The sequence below is a fragment of the Sus scrofa genome, chromosome 1 (assembly GCF_054392235.1).
Source record: "Sus scrofa isolate SSC_HxYL_T2T_F1_AM1 chromosome 1, Sscrofa_HxYL_maternal_Yorkshire_Landrace_v2.0, whole genome shotgun sequence".
Lineage (NCBI taxonomy): Eukaryota > Metazoa > Chordata > Mammalia > Artiodactyla > Suidae > Sus > Sus scrofa.
This window is the reverse complement of record NC_139383.1, coordinates 63,988,051-64,007,460: the sequence shown is the minus strand read 5'-3', so window position 1 is coordinate 64,007,460 and position 19,410 is coordinate 63,988,051. Positions and strand designations below refer to the sequence as shown.

General features: G+C 36.7%; 1 protein-coding gene across 1 annotated transcript in view; it reads left to right on the top strand.

The window, feature by feature from the left end:
• GPR63 (G protein-coupled receptor 63) overlaps positions 1-19,173 on the top strand; it is a 121,568-nt gene extending 102,395 nt beyond the window's left edge. The window contains exon 2 of the mRNA XM_084960882.1: positions 18,714-19,173. Within this exon, the coding sequence (XP_084817008.1) occupies positions 18,714-18,744 (31 nt within the window). The 3' untranslated portion in view covers positions 18,745-19,173. The remainder of the gene's footprint in view (positions 1-18,713) is intronic.
• The last annotated feature ends 237 nt before the right edge of the window (positions 19,174-19,410 follow it).

The window sequence follows — 19,410 nt, the reverse complement described above, 5'->3', positions numbered from 1 at the left end:
AAGAACAAAATAATGCTTTTTGCAGCAACATGGATGGAAATGGAGACTGTCATCCTGAGTGAAGTAAGTCAGAAAGAGAAAGACAAATACCACATGATATCACTTATATCTGGAATCTAATATACAGCACAAATGAACCTTTCCACAGAAAATCATGGTCTTGGAGAATAAACTTGTGGTTGCCTAGGGGAATGGGGAAGGAATGTGATGGATTGGGAACTTGGGGTGAATGGATGCAAACTATTGCTATTGGAATGGATTAGCAATGAGATCCTGCTGTTTAGCACTGAGCACTATGTCTAATCACTTATGATGGAACATGATACTGGGAGGAAAAAGAATGTATACGTGTATGTGTAACTGGGTCACTACGCTGTAGAGCAGAAAAAAATTGTATTGGGGAAATAACAATAAAAGAATAAAATTAGCACATAGCTTATAAAATAAAGAATAAAACTCAGAGACAGATAGCCCTTCACCTACTACTGACTTCTTATTGCAGTGCAAATGCCAAATGTGCCTTTTAATTTTTCCCACTAAATTGAAATTGTATTTTTGGAACTCCTGGTAGAAGTTAATGAGATTTAGATTGTTATGATCTGTGAGTCCTAACTGAAGAGTGATTGAGGACTTGTAGTTTTCCTATTGCAGGAGCTTATAAAAGCAATGAGATAGAAAAAAATCTAAGAAATCTGTCAAATGGTATGAATTGATGTTTGATGAAATCAAAAAGTGTAGATGGCTATCATTGTTCCATCTGTTCTCTTGAGGTCTAAACTTTTTCTTTTCAAAATGCTTCATATGGATATTTGCTCCATCTTCTCTGTGTGATCATCCAGGTTTTTTAGGAAAAGATGTTTGGAAAGCTTGGGTAAACAAGGGACATTTTTCAGAATGACATGGCTATGGATCTAGCTGGAGGTGAAAATTCCGCAACCCAAAAAACTGCTTATATGTGAAATCCTTAATTTACTTAAATTCCTCTCTGAGTCTCATGAAAATTTCCTAGAAGTCATTTGATTAAGAGTGAATATTCAAGGACGTGACCTTGGAGCTATTAAAAATCTGCATATTTAAAACTTCCAAACAAAAGTCATTATATCTAAGGATGTTTATAATAGAGCAATGCAATTTTTTTAGTCTATTAACATTGAAATTATTGAAAGAAAGTCTGTAACAGTCCTTGATTTACAAGATGTTCTCTATGAATAAGCTTCCTCAGGAAACCTGGGAATTAACATAAGTATATGTACTCCTTTACAATTATAGAGCAGCTGCTTAAGTGTGCAATATGTTAAACATGAAAAGAGATTTTTAGGACTCATGAGAAGAAGTGTGGTCTCTTAACTTATCCAAACACTATTGCTTTATAAGATTTTAAAACTTCATCTAAAAATTAGTTTAAGTTTAGCTCATTGACTGGTAACTATAATTGGAAGTATCTTTGCTTTGTTTTTTACTGAACTCCCAATATGATCTCAATCAAAGCATATTTTATCATATTTGAATTATTGAGAGGTCATTTTCTTGGTTAAATTCAAAAAGCATGATTATAAAAATGAGAAAGGAGTATCTTATTGAGGTGGCAATAAACCAGGTGAAGAGCAAAAGCAGCTGTTTAGCTCACAGACAGGATTAAATGAAACAATGCAGAAAAAAAATCCTTGGGTGGTTAAAAATAGTTAAAGAACATTATTGTGTTGAAGCTCTTTTGATCCCTTTTGCTCAATTAAATGACTTCTAAAACATTTGATTCATTTTCAGAAGTGAATATGAGATGTTTTAAAAATATTTCCTTTCAAAATTGCTTTCCATATTCCCAAATAAATTGAGCATAATTATTACTGTGATTATATTATGAATGTAATCATAGTAATTTTATTCTTATTCATGTATTTATTCCTTGAGAAATAGTTGCAACAGAGTTAAAGAATTGTGGTGGTTAATATTAACATATTAGAAATGAGGTGGTGGTTATCTAATCAAATGGTGATTTTTTTTTTTGCTGTGTAAAAGGCAATTCTTCCCACTCAATCATTTTGTTTTTTTCCAAGGTTAGCTAATCTTTATAATTGAGAGGCTGGATATTCAGAGTGTAGATTAAAGATCTTTTTATTTCTTGTCCCCTTTTATCCCTTGACTGGTGAGATTTGATTGACGGTCCAGCATTGTCCACATATATCAACCTAGAACTCATACCTGTGCCACATTGTGTTATGCCCGATATTTCCATTTACTAGATTAAATAACTGTAACTGATGTTTTTAAAAGATACTTAATGATAATTTATATTACATAAAATTTTATGCCAGATGTTTCAAACTACATTATTTTATTAAATGTTTATAATACACTTGTGGGTTAAACGGGAGGGGTGTTCTCATATGTGAGCTACTGCAGAATGGCTTCTGGGCCAGTTTTAATGTACAGACAACCTATCCCATTGATTGAGGGATGTTTCAAAAAATTATGTTCTTTGAACACCAGACTCCAGAAGGGAAAAAAAGCCCCTGCCTGCTGGCTCCTCATGCTGGGAACCCTTCTGATCTAGACCTTCTTTCCCAGGATGGGTAGTGCTGAGGGGGCAGGATGCTGATGGCTCCTGCAGGACACCACTTGGCTTTCTTGGAGCCCCATTTTCAGTTGAGTAATTTACTCTTGGGGCAGATGTAAACTGAGTTTCAAAGTTTTGCATTCTTATACAGGCCTCTCCTGAGCAACTGTCCTTCTGAGAATTTACATAAGTAAGAAATATATAAAGAAATATGAGAAATTAGTAATTCTATTGATTTATTTTTCTCCTCCACATCCAGTTGGAGGAATAAAAGTTTGATGATATTTGTTTCCACTAATATCAATCTAACTTAGAGATAAGTTTAGCAGTAGTAAAACTCAAAATATTTCTTTGTCAGGCTATTTTCAATAGTTTAAAAATAATCCTTAATTCATGATAATTTTGAGCCAGAATTTTTTGTATTTTGTACCCTGAATCTTAGTCTAGCTTGGACTTCTGTTTTTCAAAGGGAAGGAAAAAAATAATACGTTTATATGAAGGAAAAGCCTTATTGCACAGGCTAATACCAGTTTTATCCTTTGATCCCAACTAACGTAATATAATCACAAACATGAAAAATACCTAGAATCAAAACAAAACCTGAACATGTATAACTGAATCACTTTGTTTTACAGCAGAAATTACCGCAACATTGTAAATCAACTATACTTCAATAAAACTTAGGAAAATGAAAAAATAAACAAACAAACAAACAAAAAACAACCTGAACTGGTCCATCATACTGCTGCTAATGCATCCATTTCCTGGTGCCTCTTGTGAAGATGCTGATCAGTAGGCATTGCCCAGTGATGGGGATAGAAACGTGTGGCTAGGATACAATATACTATTATGGCTAAGATAGAATTCCACTAGAATATATACTCCACCTAGGCAAGGACTTTGCTTTGCTTACTGCTGTATTCCCAGTGCCCAGTCCCTCAATGTTTGTTGAATGAAGAAATGACTCTGTAGGTATGTAATAGGCATTAGATAGACCATGCATTAACTCTGACAAAGTATTTTGATTTCTATGAAGCTTAATGTCCCTGCCCTTTAAAATGAGGATAATCATGGAGTTCCTGTTGTGGCTCAGTGGGTTAAGGACCTGACGTCTCTGTGAGGATATGGGTTTGATCCCTGGCCTTGCTCAGTGGGTTAAGGATCCATCATTGCCACAAGCTGCAATGTAGGTTGCAGATGTGGCCCAGATCTGGTGGTGTTGTGGCTGTGGTGTAGGCCTCAGCTGTAGCTCTGATTTGACCCCTGGCCTGGGAACTTCAATATGTGAGGATAATCATGCCTCCCTTATAAGGTTGTGGTGAAAATGAAATGATTTGATATACTCAAGTGCCTAAGGAAGTATCTGGGATTCAATTGGTGTCGAATTGGAAGAGAGACCTGTGGAGAAAAAAGGTGAGAAAAAGAACAGCTTATAAACATCAGATGCTCCTGTTTTCTTAAGGTGTAAGAAAGTGAGTGTGAGTACTTTTTTTGTTGTTGTTAACAGCAGGTTTAAAAACCTCTGGGAGGTTTTATGTATTGCCATAGTGTTTCTCTGAAGGGACTTCACATATGGTAATTTCAATAAATTCTAGAAATAAGTGTTTATAAAGGTAGAGAGAGGTCAGTATTAGATTTAATTTTTGCAGGATACTTTCCTCAGAAGCAGGGGTTCCTTGACTATTCACAAGGCTCTATAAAGTCACACCTGTCACACATTGACACTGAAGAGATGGTGCCCAGTCCAAAGCACCAGTTTTTTGCCTTGAGCTGAGGGTGGCAGTTGGCATGATTGTATTGGCTGTGTCGTGTGCATCAGATGATGGCAAGTGAACATGGCTTTGATTGAAAAAATAGGGAAAAAAGGGAGTTCCCATGTGGCTTAGTGGGTTAAGAACCCAACATAGTTTCCGAGAGGATGTAGGTTTGATCCCTGACCTTGCTGAGTGGGTTAAGGATCCAGTGTTGCAAGCTGAGGCATAGCTCGCAGATGCACCTCAGATATGATATTGCTGTGCCTGTGGTATAGGCTGGCAGCTGCAGCTCCAATTTGACCCCTAGCCTGGGAACTTCCATATGCCACAGGTGTGGTCATAAAAAAAAAGAAAAGAAAAAATTGAGAAAAGAAGTAACATGGTGGAAATTTGATTTGGGGAGGCGCAAGGAAGACACTGATAGAAAAAAAAATAAAAGAATGAGAAAGAGAAAGTGTCGTAGATTTGGCTTTGCTAGGTCGCCCCCAGATCCATTCCAATGATCTAAAATTTACCTCTTGTGATTTGCAAAGAGAGCTAGTGGAAATTACTCATGAGGAGATTAAATGTGATACTATCTCATTTAACCTCAAAAAACAAAAACAAAAACCCACCACCTACGCAAACTGCTTCATTTGTTAGAGAATATCACCTAAAAATGCTTCTATCTTTTATCAAAGCTTAAAAAATTTTAGTCTCCCTGTCAACAATATTACTTTTGAATTATTTAAGGCCCGTTAAATTTGCTTCAAAATTTTTCTTTGATCTCTGCATTCTGAGCCATGCTAAATTGAGCGCCACCTATTCAGGAATACAGTTTCTACACTTTCTGAGAATCAGGCAGCCTCCCCCCTCCAGCCCATGAGAATAGTAACTCTTCTATCAAAGATGATGGAACTCTTTGCTTTCCTAAACAGCTTTGCCTCTTATTTCCATGTATGTATCCAATTTCTATTTCTGGAAATATTTAAATTTTTTTAATTAAAAAAAGCATTTTTTTTTTGGCTGCACCCCTGACATGCATAAATTCTGGGATCACACCATCACCACAGCACTGACCCAAGCCACAGCAGTAACATGCTAGATCCTTAACCCGCTGTATCACTTGGGACCTTCATGGATATATACTATACTATACTATACTATACTATACTATACTATACTATACTATACTACACTACACTACACTATACTATACTATACTATACTACACTATACTATACTATACATTTATTTATTTATTTATTCTTTTTAGGATCACAACTTTGGCATAAGGAATTTCCTGGGCTAGGGGTCAAATCAGAGCTACACCTGCTGGCCTATGTCACAGCCACACCAGATCCAAGCTGCATCTGCTACATATGCTACAGCTTGTGGCAACACAGATCCTTAACCCACTGAGCAAGGCCAGTAATCAAACCTGCATCCTCATGGTTACTATTTGGGTTCTTAACCTGCTGAGCCACAACAGGAACTCCAATATATTTTTAAACTGGAGCTCCAACTATGGTTCCATCTCCCCAGCCAGCACCCTTAGGGATGCAGTGATGACCAACATGCCTTCTACTATGTGTCATGTCTCCCCTAAACCTGGCTTTTCCTCCTGTTTTGAATTCCCTTGGTTTTGGATACATGTCCTTACTTGGATGGCAGCACTATCACTTCCTGACATCCTTTTCCTCTGGAGTATAGCTGAGAATAGAATAATGTAGACACTGATGTTGAGTCAATAGTGATCTAAAAGCCGGTGCACCAATACTCTTCAGGGGATGTGTTAGGCTTGTGCTGGCCATAGAAAGAATTGTTATGTCTGTCAGACCTGCAGCTGTTCTTACAGTCCCTATCCCTGCCCATACCCAACAGCTTGTACATATACAAATCTTCTCTCAGCTGTAAGAGATTTATTCTCACCATATGGGACTTGGCCTCCAAGAAATCCAACTCTTTTTGCATGCTGATGTTACTGAGTGATAGACTGCTAAATCACTTATGTGTACCCAAGTCTGCCTGCTAAACTGGACCCTATAAAACTATCATTTTGTAGGTCTGAAATTGTCAAATAACTTTAATTTTACAATTCAACATAACATAGGCACTGTTTGTAAAGTAGAGTGTGAGACTCTTTGTGAGAGCCATGAGAACTTGTGCTATCTAGAGAAAAAAAGGTTGAAAACAGGTTGAGTGGCTTCTAGGTCTTCTGAAACCCACCTTGGTTCTGGCTTGAGCTTCTAAAACAGGCAGGAAACAGTGGGAAGACCGCCTTCAAAACAGGTGACATTAAATTCAGGAACACGTTATAGCTTCAGAGACATTGCTACAGGACCCTGTCCTGACAATCAGGAAAAACACTGGTACATCTAGCTACTTAAATATTTGAAACCTTTAATGATCGAATGTAGCAGAATCAAATAGGTAAGCTTGGAAGACATTTACAAAGAGTTAATATTAGTATATAAAGAGAAAACACGTCAGTAATAAGAAAACACAATTATCTAATGGCCAATAAGCACTTAAATATATTTAACTTCTCTAATAGCCCAAGAAACATAAATCCAAACAAATTTTTTGCCTTGCCTTTTTTTTGTGGTCCTTTTCTTTTTTTCAGCCTTATGGTGTACAAGTGATGTAAAAATAAAGTGTAGGTATTTGAAGTATGTAATGGGTGAGTTATGACATCTGTGTGTACCTGAGAAACAACACTGGAATCAAGAAATGAACATATTCATTATCCCCAAAGTCTCCTCTTTTCAGTTCCTCCTTAAACTTTTAAAAACTAAACCAGTGTGGCAAAATAAAAATAATAATGATTGATAAGAGCCAGTATTGGTGAGAGTGTCAGGAAAAAGGCCATTTTGCACACTATTAATAAGACTATAAATTGGTACAAAATTTTGGAGAAAAATCTGGACATATTTAACAAAAACTTTAAAATTTTACATCCGCCTTTGACCCAGCAATTCCAACATAGAAATTTATGAAGTAAAGCACATAAAAGTGTAATAAGAATGTTTATGAAGTATATATTTTGATGCCACAAAATAAATGTGAAAACTAAGTGACTTTAAAAATGGATTGGGGAGTTCCAGTTGTGGCGCAGTGGTTAACGAATCCGACTAGGAACCACGAGGTTGAGGGTTCGGTCCCTGCCCTTGTTCAGTGGGTTAACGATCCGGCGTTGCCTTGAGCTGTGGTGTAGGTAGCAGACGTGGCTTGGATCCAGCGTTGCTGTGGCTCTGGCGTAGGCCGGTGGCTGCACCTCCGATTCGACCCCTAGCCTGGGAACCGCCATATGCCGTGGGAGTGGCCCAAGAAATAGCAAAAACAAAAACAAAAACAAACAAACAAACAAAAAAAATGGATTGGTTGGAGTTCCCTTTGTGGCTTAGCAGTTAAGGAACCTGACTAGCATCCATGAGGATGTGGGTTCAATCCCTGGCCTCACTCAGTGGGTTAAGGCTCTGGTGTTGCTGTGAGCTGTAGTGTAGGTTGCAGACATGGCTCAGATCCCAAGTTGCTGTGGCTGTGGCATAGGCCAGCAGCTGTAGCTCCAATTTGACCCCTAGCCTGGGAATTTCCACATGCCTCAGGTGCAGCTCTGGAAAAAAAATGGATTGGTTAAATATGCAAGGAAAATATATAACTTGAAAAAACACTTATGTTAAAGAAGGTAGAATGTACATGTAGGTACCAAAGTATTTTAATAGTATAAGTAAAAAATAAATAAATGAAGTAAATAAGTATAAATAAGTGAGTAAATGGAACAAGACAAGGTATGCTGTTTAAAAATCATTCAGTTTTTTGTAAAAATATCTATATAGGCAGTAGAAAGTCTGGAAGATATAAAGAAAAATGTGTTTTTTTTCCTAGGTGGAGAGATTAAGGGTGATTTTATCTCTATTCTTTAGGAATAGACTTCTGAATTGCATGGAAATTGTTTACAGTGAACATTTATTATTTTTAATCTGAGAAGAGATAAAGCTATTTTTGCTTTGCATTAGGTAATAGTCTTGATAGTCCAAAGAGTTTGGAGAACCATTACAATTCATGAACTGTTATTTTGACATATTTGTGTGGACTTATATTCATTTTATTTCATTGCTTAACAGTTATGTTTGTGAATAACGTGATGTTGGTGGATTATTTTGTTCCTCAAGATACATATCCGATTACAAATTTCCTGACAACACAGCTACAGCAAGCAGCCAATTTAGGATAGGCAATTACACAGTTAAAATGATTAGTTACAATTATACCTAAATTTCCAATTTAAAGATTAACTTTCATGTGATGTATAGTGTCAGTACACGTTAATATTTAACTTTAAGAAGCTCAACTACAGAACTCATATGAAATCTAAGAATACTTACTTTACCTAATTTCCAGTCAATGAATTAAGTACATGAAAGTTGAATTTACCATTTTACTAAGTGGAAAAATAAAGCTTTCTCCTTTTGAGAGTTTCCTCTGCTGAAAATGTTTATGAATACGGTGAATATAATAATTCAATGAATGGCTGAAATAAGCACTTATTTCTCCAGGCTGAGCTATTAGGAAAATAGCTACTATAGGCAATTGTATGATTTCTAACTGCAATAATCTGTACATATTTCCTCTCATCTTTAAATTAAAAACTTAGGTAACATATTGCCTTGATTTTAAAAAAGATGTCTCTGTATAAAGTATATCCACACACATGAAATTTTTTTTTTTTTTGAGACTATCATTAGGTTATTTCTTTTTTGAGCTGGAGGGTTTAAGATATGCGGTAGGAATATGTTGCGATCTACCTTCAAACAAGTGTGATCAGAAGTGGTAGTGGTGGACCATTCAATAATGGTATAACAGAGAAAATGAGTGTCCTGAGCAGGAAGCAGCCTCGAGAGAATCTGGTCAGTTGTTAAAGCTTATATCCCCAGTTTGTTGCTGATGGAAAGATATTAGAGCCTTCACGTAATTGTATTATAGTGGGACATTGGAAGTGTTAATCACTGCAGGTCACATAATGATTTCTTTCTATACCTGCTATTCAATTAGACTGTGAGCTCCTTGCAGAGCCATTTTTTATTTGTTATTCCCAGTACCTGGTGGAAGACCCAGATAGTTTAAGCAAACAACAAAAATTGGTTGAATAAAGGACGAAAGAATATGGAAAAATCATAACCAGTAAGTTGTCTTCTCTTTGTACAAAGCAGTTCTTTGAAAATTTCCTAAAGGCTTAGCAGTCATATCTGAAGTTAAGAAAACAAATAAAGGAACACTGTGATATTGTTAAGGAAATGAGATATGATGAATATTATCATTTTCCAGAGAAGTTTTTTTAACCTGAAGATCATCATTTAAAATCCATTATTGTATTTAGGTTGTTGTAGTTAATACTACCTATTCTTAATTTTCAATCTCAGTTTAGAATTTTTACATCTAGAAACCTTCCCTAATGCCCCAAATATGGGTCTCAGGTAACATCCACAGCATCAATACTTTTCATTTCATAACTTACCCAACTTGATTATAATCATCTGTTTACAAGTGTGATTTTCCTAATACCTTGTAATTCCTGTGATGATAGGGATCTTCGTGGCTTTGTTTACATACAACACTGGCTGATATATAATAAATAGGTAAATGTGGCAGATCTAAATACTCTACATTTAGTGTAAGAATGTCCCATTTCACTACCTTAAAAAATAAGATGACTCTGCTTTGAGTTACTTTCTTCCCATCCCTGGCTCAGAAGGAATTCAATCTGAGTCGCATATGAAAATTGTCCTTCTTTTATAGAAGGTCATGCAATGATCATAAGAATCTTAAATTATGCCAGACATTTTGGAAGAACAATGGTCTCCAGTCTTGGAGGGTAAAATGCTATATAAGCCTTCTGCTAGTTTCACAATTTAAGAATGTTCTCCAAAGAAGACATACAGATGGCCAAAAAACACATGAAAAGATGTTAAACATCACTCATCATTAGAGAAGTGCAAATCAAAACCACTCTGAGGTACCACCTTACACCAGCCAGAATGGCCATCATCCAAAAGTCTACAAACAATAAGTGCTGGAGAGGGTGTGGAGAAAAAGGAACCCTAGTACACTGTTGGTGGGATTGTAAATTGGTGCAACCACTGTGGAAAACAGTACGGAAATTCCTCAGAAAACTAAAAATAGAACTACCATTCGATCCAGCAATCCTACTCCTGGGCATCTATCCAGAGAAAACCACGACTTGCAAAGACACATGTACTCCGATGTTCATTGCAGCAGTATTTGCAATAGCCAAGACAAGGAAACAACCTAAATTTCCATTGACAGAGGACTGGATCAAGAAGATGTGGTACACATATGCAATGGAATATTATTCAGCCATTAAGAGGAACAAAATACCAGCATTTTTAGCAACGTGGATGGACCTAGAAATTATCATGCTAAGTGAAGTCAGCCATCCAATGAGACACAAACATCAAATGCTTTCACTGACATGTGGAATCTGAAAAAAGGACAGACTGAACTTTGCAGAACAGATGCTGACTCACAGACATTGAAAAACTTATGGTCTCTGGAAGAGACAGTTTGGGGAGTGGGGGGATGTGCTTGGGTTGTGGGATGGAAATTGATAGTGATGATCATTATACAACTACAACTACAGAGGTTATAAATTCATTTGAGTAATAAAAAAAAGGTGGGGGGGAAGAATGTTCCTTCAATGTCCTGAAAGTCTTCTCCCTGGAATGTATTCTCAAGGAAGATACTGCTCACTACCTGTGGGAAATTCTGAGCTTAACTTCAGCTGTCACCAGACTCCAGATTTGAACTCTACCTCCAGTCATGGAGATAAGAGAAAATTAGCAATTTTCTATTGAAATCATAAATGTTGGGTTATATCCATTTAGCTTTATAAGAGCTATATTAAAGACTAAGATATTTTTCTGTCTTTGCCTTCTCTTTTGCCTGTGATGAGCATTGCATCCTGGTAAAAGCTTATTAATAAAGTTGTTTTTGGAGTTCCCGTTGTGGCGCAGTGGTTAAGGAATCCGACTAGGAACCATGAGGTTGCGGGTTCGATCCCTGCCCTTGCTCAGTGGGTTAACGATCTGGCGTTGCCGTGAGCTGTGGTGTAGGTTGCAGACGCGGCTCGGATCCCGAGTTGCTGTGGCTCTGGCACAGGCTGGCAGCTACAGCTCCGATTAGACCCCTAGCCTGGGAAACTCCATATGCCGCGGGAGCGGCCCAAGAAATGGCAAAAAGACTATAAATAAATAAATAAATAAATAAATAAAAATAATAAATAAATAAATAAATAAAGTTGTTTTTGAAGTTCCTATTGTGGCTCATCGGTAAGGAACCTGACTAGTATTCATGAGGATGCAGTTTCAATCCCTGGCCTTGCTCAGTGAGTTAAGGATATAAATAAATAAATAAATAAATAAATAAAGTTGTTTTTGAAGTTCCTATTGTGGCTCATCGGTAAGGAACCTGACTAGTATTCATGAGGATGCAGTTTCAATCCCTGGTCTTGCTCAGTGAGTTAAGGATCCAGCATTGCCATCAGCTGTGGTGTAGGTCACAGATGTGGCTGGGGGATCCTGTGTTGATATGTCTGTAGCATAGGCTGATCCCTACCTGGGAACCCTAGCTGGGAACTTCCAAATGCTGCAGGTGTGGCCCTAAAAAGATGAAAAAAAAGAGTTGCTTCCTTTCTCTTAAGTCTTTGTGGAGAGGTTTTCTGGGTTGAAAGGAGATTACATTTCCCTGACACTTGGAACACTCCACAGACTTCTGCTTCCAGCCACATGTGGGACACTTCAGCCACCAACACTTTGCCCAGTCTCTGAGTGAATGACTGCATTATACTTCCTACTGTCAACTGCCAACTTCTGAACCTTGCCATCTTCATAAAAGCCCCCAGGCAAATGCAGAGGTTTGAATGGCAAAGGATGAAGACATGTGACTTTGAGAACAAAATTGAGATCTCTATGATAGTAAGAAGATGCTGGAGGAAACTGGAGTTTGTATTGAGAATTACTCTTTTAGGAACAAATTAAAATTAAAGAAGCTTAATTTTATTGAAAATAAGGGAAGAAACATTTCCATCCTACTTTTTCTTTGAGCATGCTCTTTAGAAAATTGTATTTTTTCTCCTCTTTGACATATACGTATAGGCTTTTGGAGACTAGATGAGCCTTTTTGTCAGCTTTATGACCCAGGAATGTCTTTCTTAAGTTTTGGGGAACCAGCTCTTTGAAATGTATACATCAGGCAGATAGCTTCTCCCCAGTTTCTGAGTGAGAGTAGGAACCTAACTGAAATGGGCACCTCCCTGAAGTTGCAAAACTACCTCTTGTCATTAAAATGTGAGAAGTTTGTTTCTTCTCTGGATAGTGTTTTCTTTCACTACTATCTTTGCAGAGAGGATTTCTGGGCTAGGGGAAGGTTTGCCTTTTATTTCCCCAACACTCAAATATAGCCTAGTTACCCACATATGGTGGACCAAAGTAAATATTTTGATTTTGATTTTTATAATTGCCAATTGTAGCCTACCTTCTAAACATTCTTACATGTCTTAGACATCTGCGTCCCCTGCTTTCCAATAAACTACTTGTCTTATTCTGTAAAGTAATTTAGCCATTGCTAATAATCAACCTAAGATCACATGGTATGTAGAACATTCTTATTTTATATTATTGATGCCATTTATTTTTTTCCTGATCAATTTTTTTTAACTCCAAAGATGTAGATATATGGATTCAAATGGAATTTTGAGAAGTAGGACAGTGGGCAATAGTGAGCATTTAAATGGCTCTTTACTGCTTAGAAATTATATCAGTTGCGGAGTAAGAAATAGATCTTGGCTTGTTTACATTCAAGGATGGCATAGTATTCTAGCCCAGTGATTTCTTTGAAACTATAATTCAAATATTATTTAATAAGTAGATGACCATTAAAAATACAATAGGAGTTAATTTTTTTTCATAATTAATGACATAATTTAAATCCTCTTCCCTGTACCCCAGATAAATTGAGAATCTGAGGTTGTTACAGAAGGGGGAGGTTGTGTGATGATGCTAAGTTAATAATGAATAATGAATAAGCTTCCCGGTGCCGTGGTCAGAAGAAGCAACAACCGGTCTCTAGAAGCTCTTTTGTTTTTAGAAAGCTAACTTTGATTAAACAAAGCTGATAGGTATTCCTTGCTATCCCCAGGCTTTCTGAGATGTAGCAAAACATCTGCTGCTGAAACCTGGGGAAATGTCAAAGGAAAGAGGTGGAATACCCTAGTCACTCAGAGCTGGATTGATGTAGAGAACCACCATCAACTTTTGTGTTTGAGAGCCAATGTTTTTCACATGGCCTCAGTAGCTTTTAAAGATCAACAGGCAGACACGACGTCTTATTCATTCACAGACCAGATGAGAGTGTGTTAGAGGCTGGTAGCCTCTTTCCCTTTATATGTCATTTGGATTTCTCACCATGTTTAGCTTGTTATTGGACTTTCCCCTTTTGGGTGACAGAAAGGTGATCACACCCTTCTGCCATGGAGCTCTCACTGAAGATTTTATTTGAGAACCTTTGTGAACGAGGATAGTTTATAAGTGGGCCCTAAGACACCTTTATTATTATTGTGACCAAATAGTCTAAGTTCCCAGTGAATAGTAGTCACTGAAACAGCAAATAAACACTAACGTAATACCTTAAAATGAACTGGATTCCTGCTGTAAGGCTCAGAATGTAATAAAGTGATGGACCGTAGAATTCCAATTATCTCTGGAAGTTTCATCTGTATTTCTTACTCAGAGAAAAGCATCACTGCACTTTTTAGACAAATAAGGAGGAGTGGGGAGGAATAAAAATGGCAGAAATAAAAACAGGGTCTGGCTTGAGAGATGGGGGTTAAAAGGGGAATGTGTTTGTGATTTCTATTTTTTCCCCAGTCTTGAATAATAGTCTCTGTCATTTAAAACTGAATCTGATTGCTGCAGATAACAGTTTTGCAAATCTAATTTTCAGCCCCTTCCTATTACTTTTATTAATATTGTAATATAAGGTGGACTTTCCCAGGGTCTTCTGACATGAATCAACATAGTATTGGAGTAGATTTCTGTTATAAAAGAGACATGTTGTAATCGTCTACAGCTAAGTGTTTAAGAATGGCTCTTTATCACTTTATTCACAGAATCTATCAAGGAGCTCATGTCTTGGCCTGCTGCACAGTTGTAAGTGGGCAGCATGAAATGTAATTGCGTAACCAAGAGTACAGAGTCTTAGAAAGCTATTTATTCCTCCTCTTCCTTTTTCCTTCTTTATGGCTATACCAGCAGCATATGGAAGCTCCCAGGCCAGGGATTGAATCCAAGCTGCAGCTGCACTCTATGTTGTAGCTGTGCAATGCCAGATCATTTAACCCACTGTGCTGGGCCAGGGATCGTGGCTCTCACCTCCACAGTCACCTGAGCTGCTGCAGTTGGATTCTTAACCCACTGTGCTGCAATGGGAACTCCTCACCCTCTGTCTTTACAGATGCTTTTGCCTCTGAATATGACTTTGCTTACACAGTGAAGAAAGAAGGAAAATTTGGAAAGTCTGCTAGCCTTATTTAAATCGTAATAACTGATTAACGGCTATGACTATCATTTAAAATTGGAGACCCTTAACTCTTGTATTTTTGAATAAAAGCAAAATGTTCCATTAGTGGCTCAGTCTATAAGGCTGAATGAGTAAAATGTTTTGTAAATATATAAAAAGAGGAATGTGATTAAATAGTAATGATAATCATAACAGTGGCTGGAAATAGAGTTTTTTCAGGCAGATCATCAGAATTTTGCTATTATACCTGTCAATGGAGAGAGGAGCATTTCTTCTTAACCAAGTTTTCCTATTACATTAAACTTGATTTTTAGACCTTGCTGATTATCCTACTTTCCTAAAGCATCTTTGTTCCCTTTTTATTAGTCACCTTTATTTCCCTTCCCCATTTCTCCATGTTTATTTTTTAAATGTAACACCTCTTCTAGAAATTTAATTTCCTTTTCTCATCACTAAAATAAAACAAAAAAGCTAAGTAAATGAACCAAATACAAACAAAAACCTTCATTGCAATTTTTTCAATTTTACGTTTAGATTACTCACTTAAGTTTAGATTCTATAAGGAACAGTTGTGTGCCATGAAAGCTAACTGATGTAAGGAGCAGGATTAACTCATAACACTTTGGTTCTCAGTGGCTTCGGGGACACTGATGGTCTTAAGAAGTCTTCACAGAGATGTATCTTACTTCTCTCATCTGTTAGTGGCCATAATACGCATTTTTTTCACTCAACATAAATCAAGTGATTTCCTATGACTGTCTCAATGGGAGCTACACCCTAATCTCCATGAGGATTTTTGTTTTGCGGGTTTGTTCTTCAGCATGTAGGTAAAGTAGAATAAAGGAGTAGGTACTAGTTGAGATTTCAAATGAAAAGACATGGGACCCTCGAAAGACATCAAGAGAAGCCTGTGGTCTGCCTGCTGTTACAGGGCTCCTCTCATGGGTGTTTCTTTTGTGAATTTATTGGGAAGTGGCCCTCAGCCTTAAAGGGTTAGAAACGTGATTTGTCAGTACCCTGTAGAATAGGTTATGTTTTCAAGGGTGAGTGTGTAGTAATCAGACTCTGAAGAGTGATATATAACCAATAATTCCAATTGATTGACGTGTATAATGAGTGATAAGTGTGACTTTATCACAGAATATTCCTGTTGGCATGGCTTGTACATCCTATCTACCTGAAGTAACTTGTGGGCAGGTGTCTAGCCAAAATATGGTCAGCAGAGAGGGCTTCTCTGTTTATGTTTCTGTACTCACCATGGTCTATCTCTAGCTCTCAGGGGGAGTAGGGCAGGGAAGAGTGCTTCTGTAGGGGGAAATGTGTGCCTGAACTCATCCCTGCAGCAGGACCTGGTGCAAAGTAGAAGAACTTCATCAGTACATACTCATGCTGAGTCTGGATAAAAATCTGGGTCAGGTTCATCTGTACATTCTGTCTCAGGTTAAAAAGCTGTAGCAGTGGGTACCTAGGTGATTTTAGCCCTTGTTTGTCTCTCAAGTCACACTATGACCACTGGTAACAGTGGGAATCCTAGGGTCTTCCTTTACTGACCTCCTTATGTTTTCTTTCCCTGTTGTGTATTGTATCTCCTGTTGTCTGCACCCCATCTTCTCTCTTGGCTTTTTTTTCTCATTGTGGTAAAGTAGATCCTTAAGGGACTTCTTAAGAATGGGTCATGTTTGACAAATACTTTGATACCAAGTAGCCCCTAAAAACATTTTTATTCTACCCTCATATTTGATTGGTAGCTTTGATTTGGCATAGCATTCTATGTTGGAAATTATTTACCTTCTAAGTTGTAAAGGAGTTGATCTGTTGCTGCAGGTGTTGTTACTTAGAACTTCAGAGCCACTTGATTCCTTATCTTTTGTCTGTGATCTTTTCCCTTCTTCCTGTCTCCATGAAAAATTATAGACTCTTTTCTATGTCTTCATTTTATCTTTCTAATTTTTTGGTTAAAGTGTAGTTGGTTTGTAAGATTACATTAGTTTCAGGTTATGACATAGTGATTTAGTGTTTTTACAGATTACATTTCATTTAAAGTAATCATAAGATAATGGCTATAATTCCCTGTGCTGCACAATATATCCTTCTTGCTTATCTATTTTATATGCAGTAGTTTGTTTCTTTTAATCCCATACCCCTATCTTGTCCCACCCTTCTTTCTTCTTCCCACTGGTAATGACTAGTTTGTTTTCTATATCTGTGAATTTGTTTCTATCTTGCTGTATACATTCCTTTTATTGTTTAGATCACACATATAATGATACCACACAGTATTTTTCTTTCTCTGTCTGACATTTCATTAAGCCTAATATTCTCTAGGCCCAACAAATTTGCTACAAATGGCAAATTTCATTATTTTTTGTTGCTGAGTAATATTCTATTGTATGTTGTATACATACTGTATATATCTTTTTGATCCTTCCATCTCTTGATGGATAGTAGAGTTGCTTCCATATTGTAAATAATGCTTCATATGAACATTGGGGTGCAATTTCAAATTAATGTTTTTGTTTTTTCAAATTAATGTTTTTGTTTTTTCCAGATACATACTCAAGAGTACAATTGCTGGGTCAAATAGTGGTTCTATGTTTAGTTTCGTTGAGGAAACGCCATACTATTTCCCACAGTGGCTGTACCAATTTACATTCTCACCAACAATGTATAAGGGTTCTCTTTTTCCACATCCTTGCCAACATTTGTTATTTGTAGACTTTTTTATGATAGCCATTCTGACAGGTGTGAGGTGATATCATGTAGTGGTTTTGATATGCATTTCTCTCATAATTAGCAATGCTGATCTCTTTTCATGGGCCTGTTAGCCATCCATTTGTCTTCCTTGGAAAATGTCTATTCAGATCTTTTGGTCATTTTTTTTCATTTTTTTTTATTTTTTATATTGAGCTCCATAGGCTCTTTTATCTTTTGGATGTTAACCTCTTGTTGGTCACAATCTTTTCAAATGTGTCCTCCTATTCCATAGGTTGTATTTTTGTTTTGTCAATGGCTTCCTTTGCTATGCAAGAAGATTTTAAGTAATTAGGTCTTGTTCATTTATTTATTTTTGCTTTCCTTTATTTTGCCTTAGGAATCAGCTCCAAAAAATATTGCTACAATTTTTGTCAAAGAGTATTCTACCTATGTTTTCTTCTAGGAGTTTTATGGCTTTAGGCCTTACATTTATGCCTTTAATTCATTTTGAGTTTATTTTTGTATAATGTATGAGGAAATGTTCTAATCTCATTCTTTTACATGTAGCTGTCTAGTTTACACCATACCACTTATCAAAAAGACTGTCTTTTCTCCATTGTATACTCTTGCCTTCTTTGTTGTAGATTAATTGACCATGGGTATGTGGGTTTATTTTAGGACTCCCTGTTCCATTCTGTTGATCTGTGTCTATTTTTGTGCCAGCCCTATTTTGTTTTAATAACTATAGTTTTGTAGTATAGTCTGAAGTCTGGGTGGTGATACCTCCAGGTTTTTTTTTTTTTTTCAAAATTGCTTTGACATTTTGGAGTCTTCTGTAGTTCCATATAAATTTTAGGATTATTTATTTTAGTACTGTGAAAAATGTTCATAGGTATTTTTATAGGGATTGCTTTAAATCTGTATATTGCTTGTGTTAGTATGACCATTTTCACAATATTAGTTCTTTCAATGCAAGAGCAGGAATACCTTTCCATGTCTTTGTGTCATCTTCAGTTTCTCTTTATCAATGTTTTATAGTTTCTAGAGTATAGGTATTTCACCTGCTTGGTTAAGTTTATTCCTAGGTATTTTATTCTTTTCAATGGTTTTTTTTTTTTTTTTTTCCCCTGCACTAGCATCATGTGGAAATTCCTGGCCAAGATTTGAACCTGCGCAACAGCAGTGACCTGGGCCATTGTAATGACAATGCTGGATCCTTTACCTGCTGCACCACAAGAGAACTCCTTGAGATTGTTTACTTGCTTTCTCTTTCTGACGGTTCATCATTAGTGTGTAGACAAGCAACAGATTTCTTTGTGTTGAATTTGTATCCTGCAACTTAACTGAATTCAGTTATTAGCTCTAATTTTTCTTTTTTTGGGGTGGAGACTTTAATGTTTTACATATATATTATCATGTCTTCTGCAAATAGTGACAGTTTTATTTCTTCTCTTCTAATTTGGATGTCTTTTAGTTCTTTTTCTTTTCTGATTGCTGCGGGTAAGACTTCCAATTCTATGTTGAGTAAAAGTGGCAAGAGTTAATTTAGAGGAAAGGCTTTCCATTTTTCCCCATTGAGTATGATGTTAGTCATGGATTTGTCACAAATGATCTTTATTATGTTGCTGTGTTGTCCCTCTATACCAGTTTTGATGAGAGTTTTTATCATGCTTAAATATTGAATTTTGTCAAAGGCTTTTTCTGTAACTATTGAGATGATCATGTGATTTTTATCCTTCCTTTCATTAATGTGATATATCACATCGATTGATTTGCAAATATTGAGCTATTCATGCATCTCTGGAATAAAGCCCACACAATCAAGTCTAGTGC